Source organism: Macadamia integrifolia, chromosome 10 (assembly GCF_013358625.1).
Source record: "Macadamia integrifolia cultivar HAES 741 chromosome 10, SCU_Mint_v3, whole genome shotgun sequence".
In the NCBI taxonomy this organism is placed as follows: Eukaryota; Viridiplantae; Streptophyta; class Magnoliopsida; order Proteales; family Proteaceae; genus Macadamia; species Macadamia integrifolia.
The window spans coordinates 30,637,302-30,656,673 of NC_056566.1; the positions used below are offsets into that span (position 1 = coordinate 30,637,302).

At 37.7% G+C, this 19,372-nt stretch overlaps 1 protein-coding gene across 1 annotated transcript in view; it reads left to right on the forward strand.

Moving 5' to 3' along the window:
• The window catches only part of LOC122091493 (putative DUF21 domain-containing protein At3g13070, chloroplastic), a 36,019-nt gene extending 19,208 nt beyond the window's left edge, over positions 1-16,811 (forward strand). The window contains exons 6-14 of the mRNA XM_042661477.1: positions 1,086-1,167; positions 2,091-2,230; positions 2,328-2,406; positions 2,509-2,572; positions 2,983-3,074; positions 4,762-4,827; positions 8,790-8,906; positions 13,584-13,763; positions 15,591-16,811. Of these exons, the coding sequence (XP_042517411.1) occupies positions 1,086-1,167; positions 2,091-2,230; positions 2,328-2,406; positions 2,509-2,572; positions 2,983-3,074; positions 4,762-4,827; positions 8,790-8,906; positions 13,584-13,763; positions 15,591-15,842 (1,072 nt within the window). The 3' untranslated portion in view covers positions 15,843-16,811. The remainder of the gene's footprint in view (positions 1-1,085; positions 1,168-2,090; positions 2,231-2,327; positions 2,407-2,508; positions 2,573-2,982; positions 3,075-4,761; positions 4,828-8,789; positions 8,907-13,583; positions 13,764-15,590) is intronic.
• The last annotated feature ends 2,561 nt before the right edge of the window (positions 16,812-19,372 follow it).

Genomic DNA, 19,372 nt, shown 5'->3' on the forward strand with positions numbered 1-19,372 from the left:
GATGTAGATAAGTCACTTAATGAGCTTATTTTATTGCAAATAAGCCTTAGATTGGGTTATGTATGTGTTGGGCCTTTGATCCCATGTGTTTTCTTTGTAATGAGCCACTTTAATGGGCCTCGAATGTGGGTAGAAAGTAGGAAAACGGGATTTAATTTATTAGTTTAGTTAGAGCACTGTTTTGAGTCTATTTCCTTTGTTATTTCAATTTCTTACTCAGTTTAGGTTTCCCAATTAGTTAAGGATTGAGTTAGGCCTTTCCGTTTTAGTGTTTGAGTCAGTTTTAAGTCTTCTATATAAGTTTGTAATGGGCTACACATTGAACACGAATTTATTAATTAAAAAAAAAAAGAAGATGGCTTATGCTATTGTGCTGTGGGATGTAGTTGGGTGAGATGCCTAAACCTGAGGGGTGAGAGACCCATTCACTAGTTCTTCTTCCCCCTTTCTCAGCCCTCCATCAGATTCTCTTTCTCTTCTTATTTTCCTTTTATTTGTTTGCTGAGAGAGTGTTTGAGAGCTAGAACCAAGCCTATTGGAGGACATCTTCTCTATTCAGCCAGAATTTCAGATCCTGCCTGGGATTAGGATCACTTGTGATTCTAGTTCTACATTAATTCATATTGTGAGATTGCTCCTGTTATCCTGATGGCCCCTAGAAATGAAAGATTGGCGGAACATCTAGATATAACATTTTGAAGATCTTCATCTTAAGAACCGCACCCAAAGCCCAAGTCTTAGAATATACCAGTAACACTCACATTGGGCCAGTCTCCATGAACCCCCTTGTGTCTTTTCTGCTCCATCTAGCTCTTCCTTCATGGCCTCAAGCTCTGTTAGATTGGAGAGAATAATGTTGTGTCAGAGACTGTCTGTCAGTCCTAGCTAGGCTGTGCTCAATTCATATCCTGTTGTGTTGTGCTCCTATTTTTGGCATGTATGTTTTTTATTCCTCAAGTATTTGAAGTACAATGGTATCATTGTTGAGGACGGTTCTAAACAGTCATGCCTTTTTTTCTTTAGAGGGTACTGTAACTCATTTTCCTTGTGCTATTTCCTCACACACTTGGATTGTGTTAATGTAGTGAACCATACGTTACTGAAGATGAGTTGAAGTTGATGTTGCGAGGGGCAGAGTTAAGTGGAGCAATAGAGGAGGAAGAACAGGTAACGGGTTACACTTAATTGCATGAGTTTGTGGTCTTATGTTTGTGCTTACACTTGGTTCAATGTTTGTTATAGAACTATTTATGAACTGACAAAAAAAAAAAATAGAAATATAAATAGAAGAAGCTGTTTCTTTTATAATTTATTTGCTAGTTTCTGTTGCTAATGGTAGGGAGAAAATTTAACGGAACTTTGTATGGAACATTGGGATGATATGAACAAATTCAACCTGGCATAATGGTATAGAGTTTGTGACCTAAAAATTGAGTTGGGTGTTTGTGGTGGCTGTGGAGGTTTAAAACAGTATAGAAGAATAGAAGATAGCCTCTGTAAATAGATTGTTATCAGAGTGAACGGTATGAACAATATTTGGGATAGGACTACTGGCCTTCAGACCAATGATGTGGGGATTTGGAAAAGTATTATGAAGCTGCTGGGTACTTATCTGGAAAAATATCTGAAACAGTGTTGGTCAACGTAATGAGGTCAGAGAAGAACTTATATTTTATTTACCAACAAGAGAACGTTTCTATTCATTACTTGTGTCAGGATATAAAGAAAGTGGGGAAGGGCATTTATAAATTCTGAAACAAAACAGAGAAAGGCTGAAAGGAAAGTGTAACCCTATAGTTCAATTGGAAGTCCAATTTCCCTTAAGTTCATGGCTGGTTTCTGAAGAGTCCTTGCCAGTGTGGGGTACATCCATCAAATTCCTCTGAGGTAAGCTTATAGTTTAAGAATGTTGCACCAGCACTGAGCAAAGATTCTTTCACATTGTATTTGACGCTAAGTATGAGCTTTCAAAATGATCTGTATCTCATTTTCCTTATGTGTAGTATTGCTGCCAAAATGATTTATTTATTAAATGTTCCTTTATGGTGTTTTTATGATAAAATACTAATATTTTGGGGATTCTCTTGCAGGACATGATTGAAAATGTGTTAGAGATAAAAGATACACATGTCAGGGAAGTAATGACACCGCTGGTAGATGTTGTTGCAATTGATGCTAGTGCATCACTTATTGATTTCCATAACTTGTGGGTGACTCATCAATATTCGAGGTATGTTAGAATTATCTGGTGGTGTTTGTGGTGTGTGTGATAAATGTGAATTCATACTTATTATTATGTGCTAATATTTATTTGTACATATTCATAGGGTGCCTGTTTTTGAGCAGCGTGTTGACAATATAGTGGGTATTGCATATGCAATGGATCTACTGGATCATGTCCAAAAGGTCAGCTAGTTTCTCACACATAGAAATCAGAATTATTGGACAGTTATTAAGTTTAAAAGGCATTCTCATTGCATGTGGAATTGTGATATGTTTGCTTTAAAGGGTGAGCTACTAGAAAGTTCTTTTGTGGGGGATATTGCACACAAACCTGCATATTTTGTGCCAGGTAATCATTAATTCTTGTATCCACTTTGTAGTTATCTCTTGTTTTATTGTCCTGATGATTCTGTCTATATCTTTCTTAGGCCAGCATTGGTAGGCATAGATATGCCTTTTCTTGGTTGAATCACTGGCTTCATTTTAAAGAATATGAAGTAAGAATAATACAACTGGTCTGCTAGCTAGATATACGACAAAAGCCAAAAGAAAAAGAAGAAGAGCAGTTCATCCTTTCTAAACGGTTATAGAAGGACTACTCTGTGGTTACAAAAGGAACAAAATATATAGAAGCCAAGATGCTCCTCACTAGAATGCCATCTTCATTACTTATGCCTAGTGTGCATTGGCTATTTTTTTCGAACTGTATTATGTCTCATATTATGCTGTTATTAAACAATTGTTTTTTAATGTTTTCAGATTCAATGTCAGTATGGAATCTTCTTAGAGAGTTTCGCATCAGGAAGGTCCACATGGCTGTTGTTCTTAATGAATATGGTGGCACTGTGGGAGTATGTTCATGTCATTGTTATTTGTTCCAACATCGATGCTTTAGATTTTAGAGCTATCCATACAGCTGGTATTTGATTTGGAAATATTAAATGTTCAATGTGTATGACATCGCTGCAATTACTAACTGCCAATATTGGTGGGAGTATTAGTAGTTAAGATATTGTAAATGCACATGGAAATCGGTGGATAGCCAGAAAACTGATAGACAGATTAAGTAGATGACTAAAAGAAACATATATTTAGTTTTTTACTAAAAAAAGGGGGGGGGGGGGGGGACAAGTATATGCAGTTGATTTTAATTTTTCTATGGTCATGATATGTGTTAGGCTATTTGTGATTAATGGAATCCATCATGATTTGCCTCTTTATCAAGCTTGGGTGGATCCACGTGATGGGAGACCAAATACCCATCCCACTGTTCAGGTTTCTGAAAAAAAAGGGGGGGGGGGGGGAGGGAGATAGCACAAAAGGGCTTAAATATGCCAGTACAGAGTGAACTGGCGTTCCTGTAATTTTATGTAACGTATATCATTTTTTGTACCATCTGTGTACTTGTTTCATGCTGAAATTTGATGGACTAACAATATATCCTATGTTTTTTCCATTTGAGGAATGCAATTGAAAATAAATGTTGTTGAAAAGAAAGAAACCAAAAAGGTTCCTTTAGAAGCAAAAAGTGTCAAAAGTATCAATTTTATTGGTGTTGATAACTATTCTCATGAATGATGTAATTCAACAGTGTAGCGTCTAAATAAAAAGCCTTAAACACTGTTGTTAGATTTAATTTTATGACTGGTTAAGCGTGACTCCCCATTTGTTGTGTGGTGATAAATGGAAATGGTTTCTTGGTCAGCAGTTTATACTTCAAGCCATTTCATATTTTCCGGGGGTGGGGGTGGGGGAGTTCTGTACCAGGGGTGCTGAAATTTAAGAGACTACAAATCCCCAAGAAAGAAAATGGAAAATCTCTTCATTGCCATTGAAGATGAAAAGTGATGATTTAAGGGCCTAGGAGTTCCCAAAGAGAATATGAAAAACCTCTTCCCTACCCAGTTGTTGGGAATGGTCATGGCTATAAGCTCCCTAACTCTGGATATACATTTGTCTTTGAGGGGAACTATGTAGGGGCTTATAGCTTTTCATCACTTGTCAGCAAGAAGACTAGATTGCAGTTCACTTCAGAAGTAAGGACCCAGTGCCTAAAGTAACCACTTCGAGACAAATTTCGTATCTATCTAGTCTCTTTCTGAATCCTCGCTAAACTGCGGCCAGGGTATGATGGCTGACCTGTGATGTGTTTGGTCCTCGAAATGTGACAGTTTCTTTTCCTTTCTATTTTTGATTTTTTCCCCAATGGTGTATTTGCACCCATTGAACATTCTTGCAACTAAGATAGGTCTGACTTGCTTTATGTATTATGCTAGTTCTTTTCATAGTCATCCTATGCTTTAGGTTCACATTTGGTTCCTACTGAATTCACAGATTTTTCAAATTGAAGGCTTCTATTTTTCAAAATGTGGCCCTATAATCTAGTTGATTGTTGAATTTCATGGATATTCCACTGTTCATTTGAGAATCCTTTTTGCATCTCTATGTATATTATTACCAACTTATTTGCAGGGAGTCACATTTCATCAGCCGAGAGCCTGAGACTTAAATTTGTATTTGCTTTCGTGGGTGGAGCAGGTAGTTACTCTGGAAGATGTTGTTGAAGAAATTGTTGGTGAAATCTTTGATGAAAATGATTCGAAGGTAAATCCTGAAGTAACCTTTATCTGCTTTTGCGCAGAAGCTGAATGATCCAGTTTAACTTTGCTTAATTGTCCTCTTGGTGGGATCCTTGGTCCCTTACTAAACCCTTGAAGTATGTGTGAGTGTTTTTGTGCTTTCCCATCAAAACTCCTTGATAACTATACATACTATAGTTTTCAAGAAGAAGACTAACATTCTCTATCTCTATCGTCTTGATCATGACATCATCTGATGTAGGATTAAGGACAGTCATAATCAAATAAAATTCTATAGGTATAAAAAAAGATGTACCTGGTGGACGAGGCTCCCGCATGTGTGAGGTCTGGGGGGCAAGAACTACGCAGCCTTACCCCAAGAATGTCGAGAGGCTGTTTTGACCGCTTGACCACCAGGTTGCAACATTTGTACCTATAGAAACAGAATTCTATAGGTGTATATATATATATATATATATATAGGAAGAAAGAACGCTATGCCCTGGTGTGTGTCTACGCCTAGACACAGTGGGGTGCAAAAAAACCACGCTGAAGATGCTCGCGTGTACCCTCCCATTGGCCATGCCCGCTGGCATGTACCTGCGCCAGGAGGCAGCGCTCTTGCCCAAAAGAGTGAAACCATTAGAAATTAATCATGGTAGAATGTAACAATGAAAAAATTCTAGTTCTCTGGACTGATAAAATTTATTAAGCAAATAGGCAAGTCCAGGTAGTCTATAAGTGGTGAGCAATTGAGATGGCTATAAACAAGACACTCCGTGCACAAATCAAGTATTCTGTAAAAACTGAGTTCAGACTTGAAGAAGATGGGGAAGTGGGACTATTGCAGGTCCAGTTTAAATTTGGGATAGGTTTTAGTACAGGTTTGGGTTAGGATTTACTTTTTGGTACTTACTGTTTTAATGGGCTGAAATATAAAGCCCAAAAGTGGAGTTTTAAGGGGGTGTAAGAAAATTCTTATTTTATCACTAGGTCCCACTATCTTATCCTAAGTTGTTAGTCTTAAAATTAGTTTAGGAGAGTTAGTTTAGTTCAGTGAAATCTTAGTAGTTGAGTCAATCTAGGATATTTTATTTCAGTTTCTATAAATAAGGAATGTAATCAACCACCCACGATTTGGGTTTGATTGGCATGGATTAGTTTGTTATTGCCTTGTGTGGCTCTCTCTCTCTCTCTCTCTCTCTCTCTCTCTCTCACTCTCTCCTCGCCCATGGTATTTTCTCATCTTCTTCTTCTTACTTGCTATTTCTTCTCTTTCCTTTTGTGCTGTTATTGATTCTGGGTTTTTTTCTTTAATCTGATTTTGCCTTTTTATTATTCTCTCCCTATGGAGGATTTGGCTCCTCTGTGGTGCAACACAGTGTCCGGCGCGCATCCAACGCCTAAAAATGCCTTGGGCTGCGTGCGACCGTCTTGGGTTCCATGCCAAGGCATTTCTAGGCATTGGATGCGTGCCGGACACAGTGTTGCGCCACAGAGGAGCTCAATCCCCCTATGGACCCCTACCACGACACCAACTTCAAATCCTGAAATTTAGGACTGATTCTCCCCATTTTTCTCCCATCGATTTGTCCTAGATCCTATGTTTTTTGATAGAATCTTCACTCTCTTCTACGCCCGTCGACCACTCTTTTTCGTCCCATCTTCTCTCTCCTTTATCCATCTATGGATTTTCCTCTCTTCACCTTTCCACCTCAACACTTTCTTTATTTTAGGATATTTTATTTCTGGTTTCTTATCTAAAATTTAATTTCTGAATCTGGTAGTTATTCTTTTAAATCTGACCATTACATCTGAGATTCGATCTCTGATCCAAATCTAGCCTTCAGATTAGAATCTTCTTCCTCAAATCCTTAAGAGAGCCATCGCTTGCAGATCCAGTGATAGATTTGCATCAAGGACCCATGGGTGGGGAAGAGATACTTCAGAAATTTCGTGGTTGATGACATTTATAGAAATTGCAGTGGATATGCTTTGGGAAAGGAGAAGTAGAAGAAAATGAACAAAAGAAGGAATGTAGGACTATTCATGCCCCAAAGAATAAAAGTAGTACTAGTTTAAGTATAGCATTAGCAAAGCAATTTGCTAAGGGGTTCAGGGGAGGAATAGCTGCTGTTAATTAGAATTTGAAGAGTGAATAGATGCTTTCTGTAAGAATTAAGAGTCTAAATAGTCCTGTGACTTGCAAGAAATAAAGTTTTACGGGTCAGAATGGGTCTAGGGTTTTAGGGATTAAGGACTAGTGGAGAAATATGGTAGGATTGCTGAGTGATAGGCCTTGTAGAAGGAAGGTTAAATGAATTTTTTTATAAAGTCCAACAGATTTTTTTTTTTTGGAGAAATTGTCCTTGATCAGTAATGGTTTGGTTGGATTTAGGTTAGGATTCGCAGGAGGATGATGGGAAATTGGGAGTAGTTTTAATAAATGCAGATTTTGGTAAGTTTAATGGTAGTTTGATGAAGAAAGTATGAGAGATATGGCCTCAAAGAAATGGTCAATCTCAAACTGTAGCCTCCTATACAGTGAATTTAATTTTGATGAACTGCAATCTTGTTCAAAGAAAGGCTCGTTTGTTCATCTCAGCAGCTATTCACACAAATCCCTTGCTATTAACTCGAAGTCTCAAGTGCCAATCTAAGAACATAATAGCTAGGATAAGATCTCTAGTCTTATCTGCCAAAGGTCCTTGTGTGCCTTGAAGTCTTGAACTATAACTTTTCATTGGAGAAAAGTTAGTAAATTGTTGTGGTTGATCATCCCTGCTTTGTTTGATAAGTGCTTCAACTGATTATGGGCGGAGAGACCACATTTACCTAGTTATCTTCTTAGAGCAGACAAGTTAGACCAAGCTAATGGGATTCTTTGGCCGTCCTCCCTGAGGGGCCTCTACCCCTGTCCCTTGTTTTCTGTTGATCAAATTAAATACTACTAGTTGCATTACGGCTTATGAGAGGCTGGTAAGTTTTGGAGCAAAAAGCAAATGAAGAACTAATAAAAGACTCATGCTCCCACATTCTGGCTAGTATTAGTTACGAAAGTAGCATAATGACCTTCCAAGCTTGCATTACTTATGTCATGTGACCTCATCTTCGTGACATAGATATCCTGGAATCTAATAATCTGAAAGAAACCATTCCTCAAGCTCCTGGATGACTTGACAGAATCTTGTGGGACTCTCTCTAGTTGAATGAAACTAATTATTTTGTCCCCTCCTGTTGTTTTCTCCACCTTCTTAGCTCTAGTAGATCTACTGTGATTCCCATGAAAATGTGTTGCTTGTTAATCGAATTCAAAAGACTTATATGAGTTATGAGGTTATGATCAGAGACACCCATATTGGATGGTGGCCAAGATTTTTAATAGCTTCCATTATTGATTAATTTCTCTTTACCTCTATTCAAACTGTTCAAAACTAACTAATTTCTTCCTTACAGAGATCTTGAAATGTCTATTTTATTTTTGCAGCCAGTTCTACATCTGGTAGTGGCTAGTTTTCATGTTCTAATTAGCTTGCACAATCAATCCTGTTGTAGACAAGAATAATCTTAATGCATGAGCATTTTTTTCGTTGTAATTTTATGAGTGATTCAATGCATTGTTTTAACTTGGACACTTTTGTAATTTCGGACCACTTTAAAACCTTCGAATACAAAATGAGACCAGAGGACTGACATTGCAAACTTAATAAATAACGAACTGGTAAACTGTGGTACATCAGTACATGAAGGAAAAACACTACATCGAGCTAGTTTATTGATATGTGGTCGTGCCTGGTGTTGCTTTTCTTTTGATAGCTTGGATGGCATCAACTTTTATACTTCTCTGCATAGTTAATACATTTTAGACAATTTAGCTAACTTCCTGGTACTGCAAATGTGGGACTATATCCTTCAGAATAATCTTGACTTTTCACTCTGCAGTTTTTTTGCTCTTATCAATTCTTATATAGCTGTGGCTTATGACAGGAGGAGATCCAGAAAAAAACTGGTTATGTTGTAATGCGAGCAGAAGGGATTTTTGATGTTGATGCAAATACATCAATAGATCAACTCTCTGAGGATTTAAATGTCAAAATGCCAGAGGTTTGTTGAAGTATTGTTAGATAATTTTCTACTTTCTCATTATTTATTTTCAGTTTTCCTTTTTTCTTGCTTCTTTAAACTAGTTATCATTTTACTTCTCTATTGACCAGTTTTTAGTATTTGTAAGAAATTTTCAACTGAAGTTATATGCCACACATTATCAAGCAGGATCTTATTTTAAGACAACTGCTTGCTCAGTTGGTTGGGGCCTTGCAGGTAGAGTGCAGGCTCTCAGTAGGTCACGGGTTCGACTCTCCTGTCTTCACCTTGTGCCACAAGGCACCCCTTTCCCCCCTCCCTCTCTTGTAGCTGTAGTTAAAAGTCCTATTGTGCAGTTGGGTAAAGCAGAAAAAAAAGGCAAGATCTTATTTAAGAGGAAGCATCATTTACGAGGAATACATTAATATCTAAACAAATTGAGTTTTTTGAGAGAGAAGTGATTGCCTAGCATGGTTCAAGAAATCGGAAATCTCGGCCAAAATTTCGGACATTTTAGTGGTTTCGGTGGACCCCTGGACAAAACCTAGTATGACCGCAATTTCAGCCCAAATCTCTAGCAATAGCCCAGAAAAAAAACTAGTTTCAGTGGTTGAGGCCCAAATCTCGTTGAAACCCGAGATTTTGAACCTTGTTGCCTAGCAACAACTTCCTTGCCTTGCCTTTTGGTACATATGATCTTGCGTGTATGATAATTAGTAGTTGTTATCATAAAGAAGGATATCCTTATCCATGTTCTACACCCATTCTTCAACACATGTTATGGTTCCAACTTTGCAACTGCACACTTCCTAAGAGATTTAATGAATGTCGTTTGATACCTTCTCATCAACATCCCTGCTTTTGCTTCCTGCTACTTTTTGGTATGAAGTTCTATGGAACCAAATTTAATTCCTAAATATTATGAGGATATCAACCAGCAGTTTTATAAGAGAGATTATTTCGAGAATTCGAGTGGGGCCGATGGCCTTCGGAGGATTTTTTCAGCTTGCAATGGTGCTATTTTAGGGAAGTATTAGCCATCAAACTTGGTGGTGGGATGAGTAGGTCAGACTGCCATTAAGTTTAAGAAAGATTGTTTTAAGATTTGGCAAAGGACTAAAGAAGTAGATAATAAAAAGAGAGACTATGTTGCCAGAAATGAAGTTAGAAAAACTATGGGGAAAGCAAGTGCGAAGAAATAGAATGACCTTTACAATAACCTGAACACTAAGGCTAGGGAAAAAGCTATATATAAGATAGCTAAAATGAGAGATATGAAGAGTAGGGATCTTAAGAATGTCAGGTGTATCAAAGATGAAGATGGTAGAGTGCTAGTAATGGATGAAGATATTGTGAAGAGCTGGGGTGATTATTTTTGCAAGCTATTAAATGGGGGCATCTCTAGTGGATCTAGCTCGGAAGGGTGCATTTTTCACCAAGACACCACATGCCTTAGATATATAAGAAGGATTGAATGGCTGAGGTTAAAGATGCCTTAATAAAGATGAAATTAGGAAAGACTTCTGGCCTAGACAAAGTCCTAATAGAAGTTTGGAAGAGCTTAAGATTGTGTGGGGTATTATGGTTAACCAACCTGTTTAACAAGATTCTGAGTACAAGGAAGATGTCGGACAAGTGGAAGAGAAGCTTTGTAGTGCCATGTACAAAAATAAAAGGGATATTCACGAGACTACTATAACTATAGAGGCATAAAACTTATGAGTCATACTATGAAGCTTTGGGAGAAGGTTATTGAAGCCCACTTGAGAAGAGCATCTGCTATCTTGGATAACCAATTTAGTTTTATGCCAGGGAGATCATCAACAGAAGCTTATAGTATGGCTCAAGAGGCTCTTGGAAACTTATAGAGGTATGAAGAAGAATCTCCATATGGTCTTTATTGACCTGGAAAAGGCCTACGATAGAGTACTCAGAGAATTAATATGGCATGTCCTAGAGAAGAGAAAGGCGTCGAATAAATATGTGGATATAATTGAAGATATGTATGCTGACATGGTGACTAGTGTGAGAACCAAAGGCGGTCAAGGTAGTGATTTTTCAATTTCTATTGGGCTTCATCAAGAGTCAGTGTCAGCTTTAAGACATTATATATTTGCGTTTGTTTTGGATGATTTGACAAAAAACATTCAAGCTGAGGTTCCATAGTGTATACTTTTCGCAGACGATATTGTTTTATTGGATGACACAAAAACAAGGCTCAACGCTAAATTGGAGATATGGCAATCAACTTTGGAATTAAGAGCCTTTAGGATAAGTAGAACAAAGACGGAATATGTGATGTGTAACGTTAGTCACACTAGTTAACGACGTAGTGACTATTGAAGGAAGAGAGATACCGTAAAGTGATGGGATCTATCATAAATAAAGAAGGCGATATAGAGGATGATGTGGCATATATAATTAAAGTGGGATGGATGAAGTAGAGAGGTGCGTCTAGTGTTTTGTGCGACCGACGTGTCCCTGTAAAACTTAAAGGAAAATTCTATAGGACAATCGTATGCCCGACTATGATGTAAGAGGAAGAATGTTGGGCAGTTAAGAAGCGGCATACATAGTTTTTAAGGCGCTCGATGCGCCGATGCGGTCTAAAGTTGGTAAGGCAGTGCTCCGCCTTATGTGAAGTAGCGCCTTATGGGTTTTTTTTTTTATACCATTTTAAAATTACTTGATGAAGATTCCAAATATAGATTTTTTATTGGTATGTGTATGGTTTTGTTAACACTTGAGATGTATGGGATCAACTTTACTCCACTAAAAATAGCCAAAACAAACAAAACAAAAACACGATTCACAAACAAGGTTTGGATTTTTTCGAGGGTTTTAAGAAAGGGCTTTGAGAAGGAATCAAGGAAGAACCATTGATCCAGGCGACCATTTTGCTCCTGCAGTGGTGAGCTTCATTCTTCTTTGACAGGAGTAGAAATATAGTGGATGACCTTAGGGCTTAGGCACTCATTTTGGCGTCATAGAGGTAAATATAATAAATACTTGTATTTTTTATGTCTTCTTTTCTTTATATTTATAATTTTGTTTCATAATTATATATTTATATTATATGTTAATATGTTATGATGATTGATGATTGATGATTGATGAAGATGAACTTAGTTTATTCACTTTATTGATTTGTTTTCTTGATGAATATCTTACATTGGTTTGAATATGAACCTTTAATATTTATTTAATATATGAGTAATAGGATTCAACTAGGATTTGAGCCAAATAGATTGGTTTTATAAAAAAATTACACAGAAACGCTTTAGTCGGTAAGGCGACGCTTTATGCCCGCCTTATCGCTAAGGCGCTCTGAAAGACCCTCAAACGCCTCCGTCGCCTTACCGCCTTAAAAACTATGGCGGCTTATTGATAAACTATGTGTAGCTGAGATGAAAATGTTAAGATGGATGTGCGGGAAAACTAGGAAGGATAAGGTAAAGAATGAATGTATTAGAGCGGAATTGGGAGCTGCCCCAGTTCATGATAAGCTTCGGGAAAGCCGTTTGAGATGGTATGACCATGTTCAACGGAGGCAATCGGATGGACCAATAAGGAGGAGTGATCTGATCCAAATAGAAGGATCTAAGAGAGCTAGGGGCAAGCAAAAAATGATCATAGGAGAAGTAGTGAGGAAAGACATGCACATATTAGGCCTTGTCCCGAGTATGGCCTTGAATAGGGCAGATTGGAGGGCTAGGATCTAGGTAGTGGACCCCATCTAGCTGTGTTGTGCTTCGTTACTATTTTTGATCATCTGTTTCCTTTCTCTTTTACTTTTCCTTTTCTTTGTCCTTGCTTGGATCCATGTAGCTGACCCCATTAAGTTGGGACAAGGCTTTGTTGTACTAGCCATCGAACTTGTTGGTTAAGGAGGAGATATTTCCAGATCTTGTGGGCCCCACTGCTTGCTCTGTGGAGACAATATTGAAGATCAATATACTTGTGTATGGAGGCTTCTTTCCAAGGCATATTGAGTTGTCAAGCTGATTTGGTTTAGGAGAGATTTTAGGATTTTATTCAGTTATCTAATTAGAAGGCAATTTAGGATTGGTTTTTGTTCCTTGCATTGGGGTTTTGTTAAATTAGAGTTGGTTTCTATTTTTAATTAGATTGCTGATGTAATTAGGACTCTTTATTTAATTAGATTGGATCTGCATTGGAATGTTTCTAGAAGATTTTAGGTTGTAATCGATTGATTATAAATAAAGAGAGGGCTGGTATTCTGCCAGAATGGGTTTTGAGTAAAAAAATAGCTATATGCTTTGTTCTGTGAGAGTATGGTTGGATGCCAATAAGCCATTGGTGAGAGACCAAAATACGGTGAGAGGCCATGGGTGAGACTCTTAGTTTGAGAGAGGCTACCCTATCTTCTTCTTCCTTTCTTCAATTTCTTGTTTTTATTTTATTGTTCTGAAACTTCCTGCAAATCTGAGAACTGATTGAAGTAGTTACTGTTGCTGGACCTGAAGTTTGTGATCCTCTTGTGAACTGGTTATCACTTGTGACTGGTTTACATTAATACTAGTCCATAGTATATTATTTATTTATTATTTTGTATTGGATGCTGTTGTATGGTAAATCATAACAGTTTCTCTCTCTCTCTCTCTCTCACACACACACACAGTCTCTTCTACTATGTTTAATGGATTCTGATATACACACTGCATCCTGTCCAACCAGGGTCATCAGTATGAGACTGTATCAGGTTTTATCTGCGAGGCATTTGGATATATTCCCAGGACAGGTGAGACTATAAAAGTGGTACTTGAAAAGGCAAACCTGGAGGAGAATGAGGAATATAATGAAGCAGAATCTGATCGCCATGATCATAAGGAAAAGTGTCAGAGTTATAAACTTGAGGTATGGCTTTTAGTGATATTGTAGATGTAGTTTCTTGATAATTTGACTAGAGCTTAGTGTTCATTTTGCATCACTTGCATATATTTACATTTAGTTGGCATGGTTGATACTTGATAGTTCTGGGGCTAGGCCTCCAATTACTTCATCATGGTAGAATTGCATCTGGGAAACTCTTTCTGCTGTCATTTGAATCCTTGCGTAAATGCCATGGAAATCATTCTGAGTTAAGATTACAAATAGTCCATGAACTAAATCCCTGGGGATATAAATGGTAGCTAAATAGATGTAGGGAATCACATCAGAAAACCTGGAGAATCACCTCTGTGGAGTTTCATGGGTTGAGTTATATGTTTTGTGAATTATTGAATACAGCCTTTTCTAGCAGTCTGAATTTTTTTACCAAATTATTTGTGAACCCCCCCTCCCCTAAAATAAATGCAATCTTTTAGACTGATTTCGATTCAGGCAGAATTATTTGAAGATTTTTCTTAGTTTGATCTCCATGGGGCTAATGCATGACCTCTTTCTAGGTACAGTAGATCTATCCTTATTCTCAATAATTGTGGTCAACATATGGAATTGGTAAATGATTTATAAGTAGTGTGGGTGGGTGCTTTTAATTGGTTAAATCATTGGATCTGCATCTGACCTTCATCCTTTCTCATCTCTGTTTACATTAGTGCCTCTCAGATGCCCCCTATCCAACTTTTAACTGCTTGATGGCACCTATACTGGTGGATTCTGTGTGACTACCCCAAAGCGTATATATTGTATATTGAGGAATGCTGGCACTCAAACTGGGTGATTACGAACTCCACAAACCACCCCTTCCTTTTACCTTGATGGGCTTTATAATATTACCTTTTTGTTTTCACCTTTTGAAAGCCCACGTGTAGATATCTTCCTACTATTTTTTTTTTTCCACAAATGAGGGGGTATGGTTCATAGGGTTCCTAGCCCTATACATTTATAGTGCTACCATATCTCATTCTATATCAGAATTTGTTCAGTTAGTTATTAGTTCTTTATTTTTTATTTAACTATGTTGATGAGATGGATGCAATTTTAATATCTTCCTATTTTCACTATGACTTAATTTAAAAACCTTCTCAAGTCTAACCGTTGGGGTTTATTCGGTTTTTGGTTATGATTACATAAATTTGGCTTTTTTCACCATTACATTGTAAATTTCACTTCGTCTCCCTTGTTATCACTTTGCACTCTTTTCTTTCCTCTTCTTTTTCATTCTTTGATAAGTCATGATTTTATTTATCAAAAGGTCCACAATCCATATGGAGCCTCAAATTGCAAATAGACTGGATGCTCACAACATCTTAATGTCTCTTCTATATGGCTACCTAATATGCTGGCGCTGTGTTATTCTGATTTAAAATGACTTGAAAAGAGAAAACAGAAAAACAAAGAAGAATTAGAAAGAAATTGAAGATAATCTGCACGGTCTTTCTAAAACCCTGCGAGGAATCTTTGGACATACCTTCAATGGAAAAAATACGATTGTTATCTGGTTATCTTCTTACAGAAAATTTTGTTTAAAACAGATGTGGTTTCCCATACCATAAACTGCCCAATTTGCTATATTATCACCGGATCATCCATTTACTTTTTGGTGGTTGGATTTCATTTGCCTGCATCCTGTCTGGCCATTTGGATAGTTAGTTTTTCATTGGAAGAAACAAAACCTGTATATTTGGTTGGTCTGCTGTATATTGAGTATCATGGTAAAATTGATCACCATTAGGCTGACTTTTTCCAATACTATCATATTATTGTCAACTAAAAACTGTCAAATTTTCTCGTGTGTCACAGATATTGGCAGGAAATGCAAGGAAGGTAAGTGCTGTCCGATTTGAACGAGTAAACCAAGATGATGCAACAGCAGAGACCAAAGAAGTTACTCGCTTGGTACCTAGAATCATGAAAAGGAAATTCAGTGGCAACGAAGACTCAAATAAGGGTGAGTGCATTGAGATTCCATTCCAGGAGAGACTAGAGGATGGCTTCTATGTTGATGTAATAGCTGAACATGAACATGATTATGATAATAGAAATAAGCAGTAGTTAAAACTCCATGATCTTCCCTTTCATACATCAGCAAGAATACGCAAAGAGAGAACAAAAAGATGAAAGTAAGAAGGGAAACTAGCATGTAAGTTTTGTTTACAGATGAAGAGAAGTATCGACGTCTGTATCATCAAAATTATTCGAAGTTTGGATATTGGCTTTATCTCTGGGACAAAAGTTCATCAGCAGGGGAGCCTCAACAGCTTGGAAATTGGCATGGTTGACCTGTGAATTGGCTGGGTGGGAAATAGAACCTTGGTGAGGTTGCCGAAGAGGCAGTATCAATTCAGGATGGAAGAGTAGCCTGGATGTCTCGAGATGCACAATTGGAGTGATTCGTTCAGACTCAACAAACCATCTCAAGAGCTCTCTTTGTTCTCTCATCGCCTTCACCCTCTGCAACTGCCTGAACCTCTCCTGCAGGAGAGCAATGGAGGAACTGAGAGTAATATTATCATTCTGCCTACCCATTGGTGGGACTAACTCTTGCTGTGGTTGATGGTGGTGGGATTGATTTTTACATAGCCCTGAAAGGCTTTATGCGTATTTATAGGAAAGAGCCCTCTAATAGATTCTGGGCATCCGAAAAAAGAGTAGAATCGGCAGCTGGGATGCATAGTCCAAGGAAGTAAGGTTATATGGCTAATCTAAGGAGCGTTGTTTGGTGGATGCAAGGATGGGGCCAGCACTTTCTAAGGGAGAAAAGGTTGAGAGATAAAGTCCAAAACTTTGGTGGAAGTTAGTATATGGAATGTTATATTTGGAGAATAAGGTTGAGGTTTGCTTTGTCGGCTTATCTTCAAGAGGCTTTGCCTGTGGAGATGTTGCTTATCTTTTCTTAAATTTTTTTTTAATGGGTCTTTACTTTTGTTAATTTATCTCTTCTTGTTCATTTGGGGAATAGAAGTGCAGAGATGAGATGTCCAGACAAGACACAGAATTGAGGAAGGAATAATTTTTGGACTTGATGATGTTTCATTTGAACTCATATGGATTAGAGGAAGAAAAATCCACCAACGAGACCCACCTGTCTCTCTCACTGGGCCACTGGCACATAGAGGGGACATCTGGTATCAACAAAGGCTCAAGGTGGAGAAAAGAGACCTACCCAAAGCTTTTGAAAGCCTCAGCTATCATCGGCCTCTCACTTCCCAAAGCACCTTCCTTTGTCTTTGAGTAATTGTAAGGTAACGGCATGGAGCGTAGAAAGCTATTGATGGTGGAGGCTGTTGTTGTCGTTGGAGGTGCTTCTTTTCTGCAACTCTTAACATTCCCTCTATTATTTGTTCTCACTCATTTTAAAGCTCTCGATGTTGGTGTAGGCTAGCGCGTGCCCTTAATGGGCTACCTCAAAAAGTTTATAGGGGCTGCTTGATAGGCACGGCTAGAATGGTATCTTTCTGTCTTTGACTGTTCATGATTTGTCACGATCCCATTAAACAGGTCCCACCTCAAATATAGGCCTAGGTGATAGTCTTAACCGTCTGATCCATTTTGAGCCAGTCCAAAGGTGGATCCTAATTCTCTAAATAGGAGAGCCCTGGCTTTCAAATTGATGGGCAAGCCTGGGTCATGATGAGATGGCGTTTGGGAGTTGGGAGCTTGTTATAATCTCATATCAGTCGAATAAGCGACTGATCTTACATCAGTTGATGTGGGTTTTATACGATTTTGGGTTTTTTCACCTTGTAAGTTGACTTATGAGATTGAGTTCTTCCAATTCCGTATCTGAGCTACGTTTCAACTAGCCTGGCTGCCATGGGAGTCCTTACATTTCGGAACTTAAATGATGAAATGTTCACAATATGATCTAATAGACTTTTACGAGTCTTACATGGAGTGCAGATTTTCAGATCTGAAGTTCCCAAACGATGGAAAAACAGATCTGACACAAATTTATAAGCAGAAATTGATCTAGATGAAGGGACTTGGGGCGGGGGTAGTAAGCTAGGAGGGATGTAAAATTCAAATCTATCCCATCCTTTGCTATTGATGAAAAACCTATAAGATTGATGCCGCACTAAATTGCCACATCAGCAGTAATTGCTCTTAATAGTTATGAGTGTGAGTGGTCGAAAGTAGACACACCTTTTGTCCAATACTCTTCTATTGATAAGAAACCTATAGAAACCTGATTCACACTCATTGATGCAACCTAAATTGTCACATTAGCGGTTAGCAATTATGGGTGAGAGTTACACAGTAATTGTTAAGAGGAATTGTAATCCCCATTTTTTTTATGGAAGGAATGGGAGTTACGATATTATGATCAAAGAGAAGGGTCTCTGGCTTCTTCAAATGGTAGAATAACCACCATTATTTTCTTCACTTGAGAGACAGAAAGAAGCTGGAAGACCATCTCTCAAATTCTCCATTTGAGTTTTCACAGATGTTGAGAGAGCCATCAGAGTAACGTTGGACAGTATGGCAAGATTGCAGATCCAATGAGGAGGTAAATTCCGTTATCTTCCTCTGAAGTTTTTTTTTTTTTTCTCTTTTTCAAAAGCCACCCGAATTTGTAACTTCGCCCCTTGCGCAAAGTATTTCATAAGAGAAATAAGATTAGTTTTGAAAAGACAATGGAAGGTATTGTAATTATGATTATGTAATGGGAGAAAGAACACTACCCAGTAGTGTTGCATACGCGTAGACACATGGGAAAGTATAGCTGGGGCATGGGCATCTTTTAATAGCCTAATTCCATTTTCCCATGGGTCCGAACTAACCCTGATTGCCAAGACCATGGGGAGGGGGAAGGGAGATCTAAGGGCTGGACTGGGCCAGGCCGGGAAGAAGAAGGAAAGAAAGAGAGAAAGAAGGAGATAAAGAAAGAACATAAAGAAGACAGGGCTCAACCCTTGGCACCGCTGACTTGGTATTACTATGATCTCACATTGAAATTGATAGCAACATGCCATTTACACTTTAATTGTGGTTCCAACAATTTTCATGTTTAGGATTCTCTGATTCCATTTGGTTGCAAGGGGAATTAAATGAAAGAGAAGTGAAATTTTCAAACTTAAAATATAAAATTTTTGTAATCATTACCCATGTGACTATATCACTAACTTTAATCACCCCATATTTGGTTATTAAATTTCACTTTACTTTGCATCTAAATCCCTTAACTATAAAATGTAAAATAAAAATTGCATATAAAATATTTTATTATTAAATATAGTAAGAAATTTAAGTAATTTATATAGTCATATGGGATCACATGGAAAAATGATTATAAAAATTTCTTTTTTAAGCTTAAAAATTCACTTCCCTTCCCTTTAAATTTCCCTTCTAGCCAAACATAGCCCGAGTGATATATTTACAAGGTAATTAGGATATGGCCCCTGATGTTTAGATATCTTCCCTCTCAATACAATTCCCACGTTTACGATTCTAATCAAATAGATCATTCTTTGTCCATGGAATTTCTCTATCATGGCCTTGGAGCAAGTCCAGATCAAAGTATAGATAACCAAATAGAAAGGGTACTTTCAATATAAATCTGATTTTCTAGAATGATTCTTCTT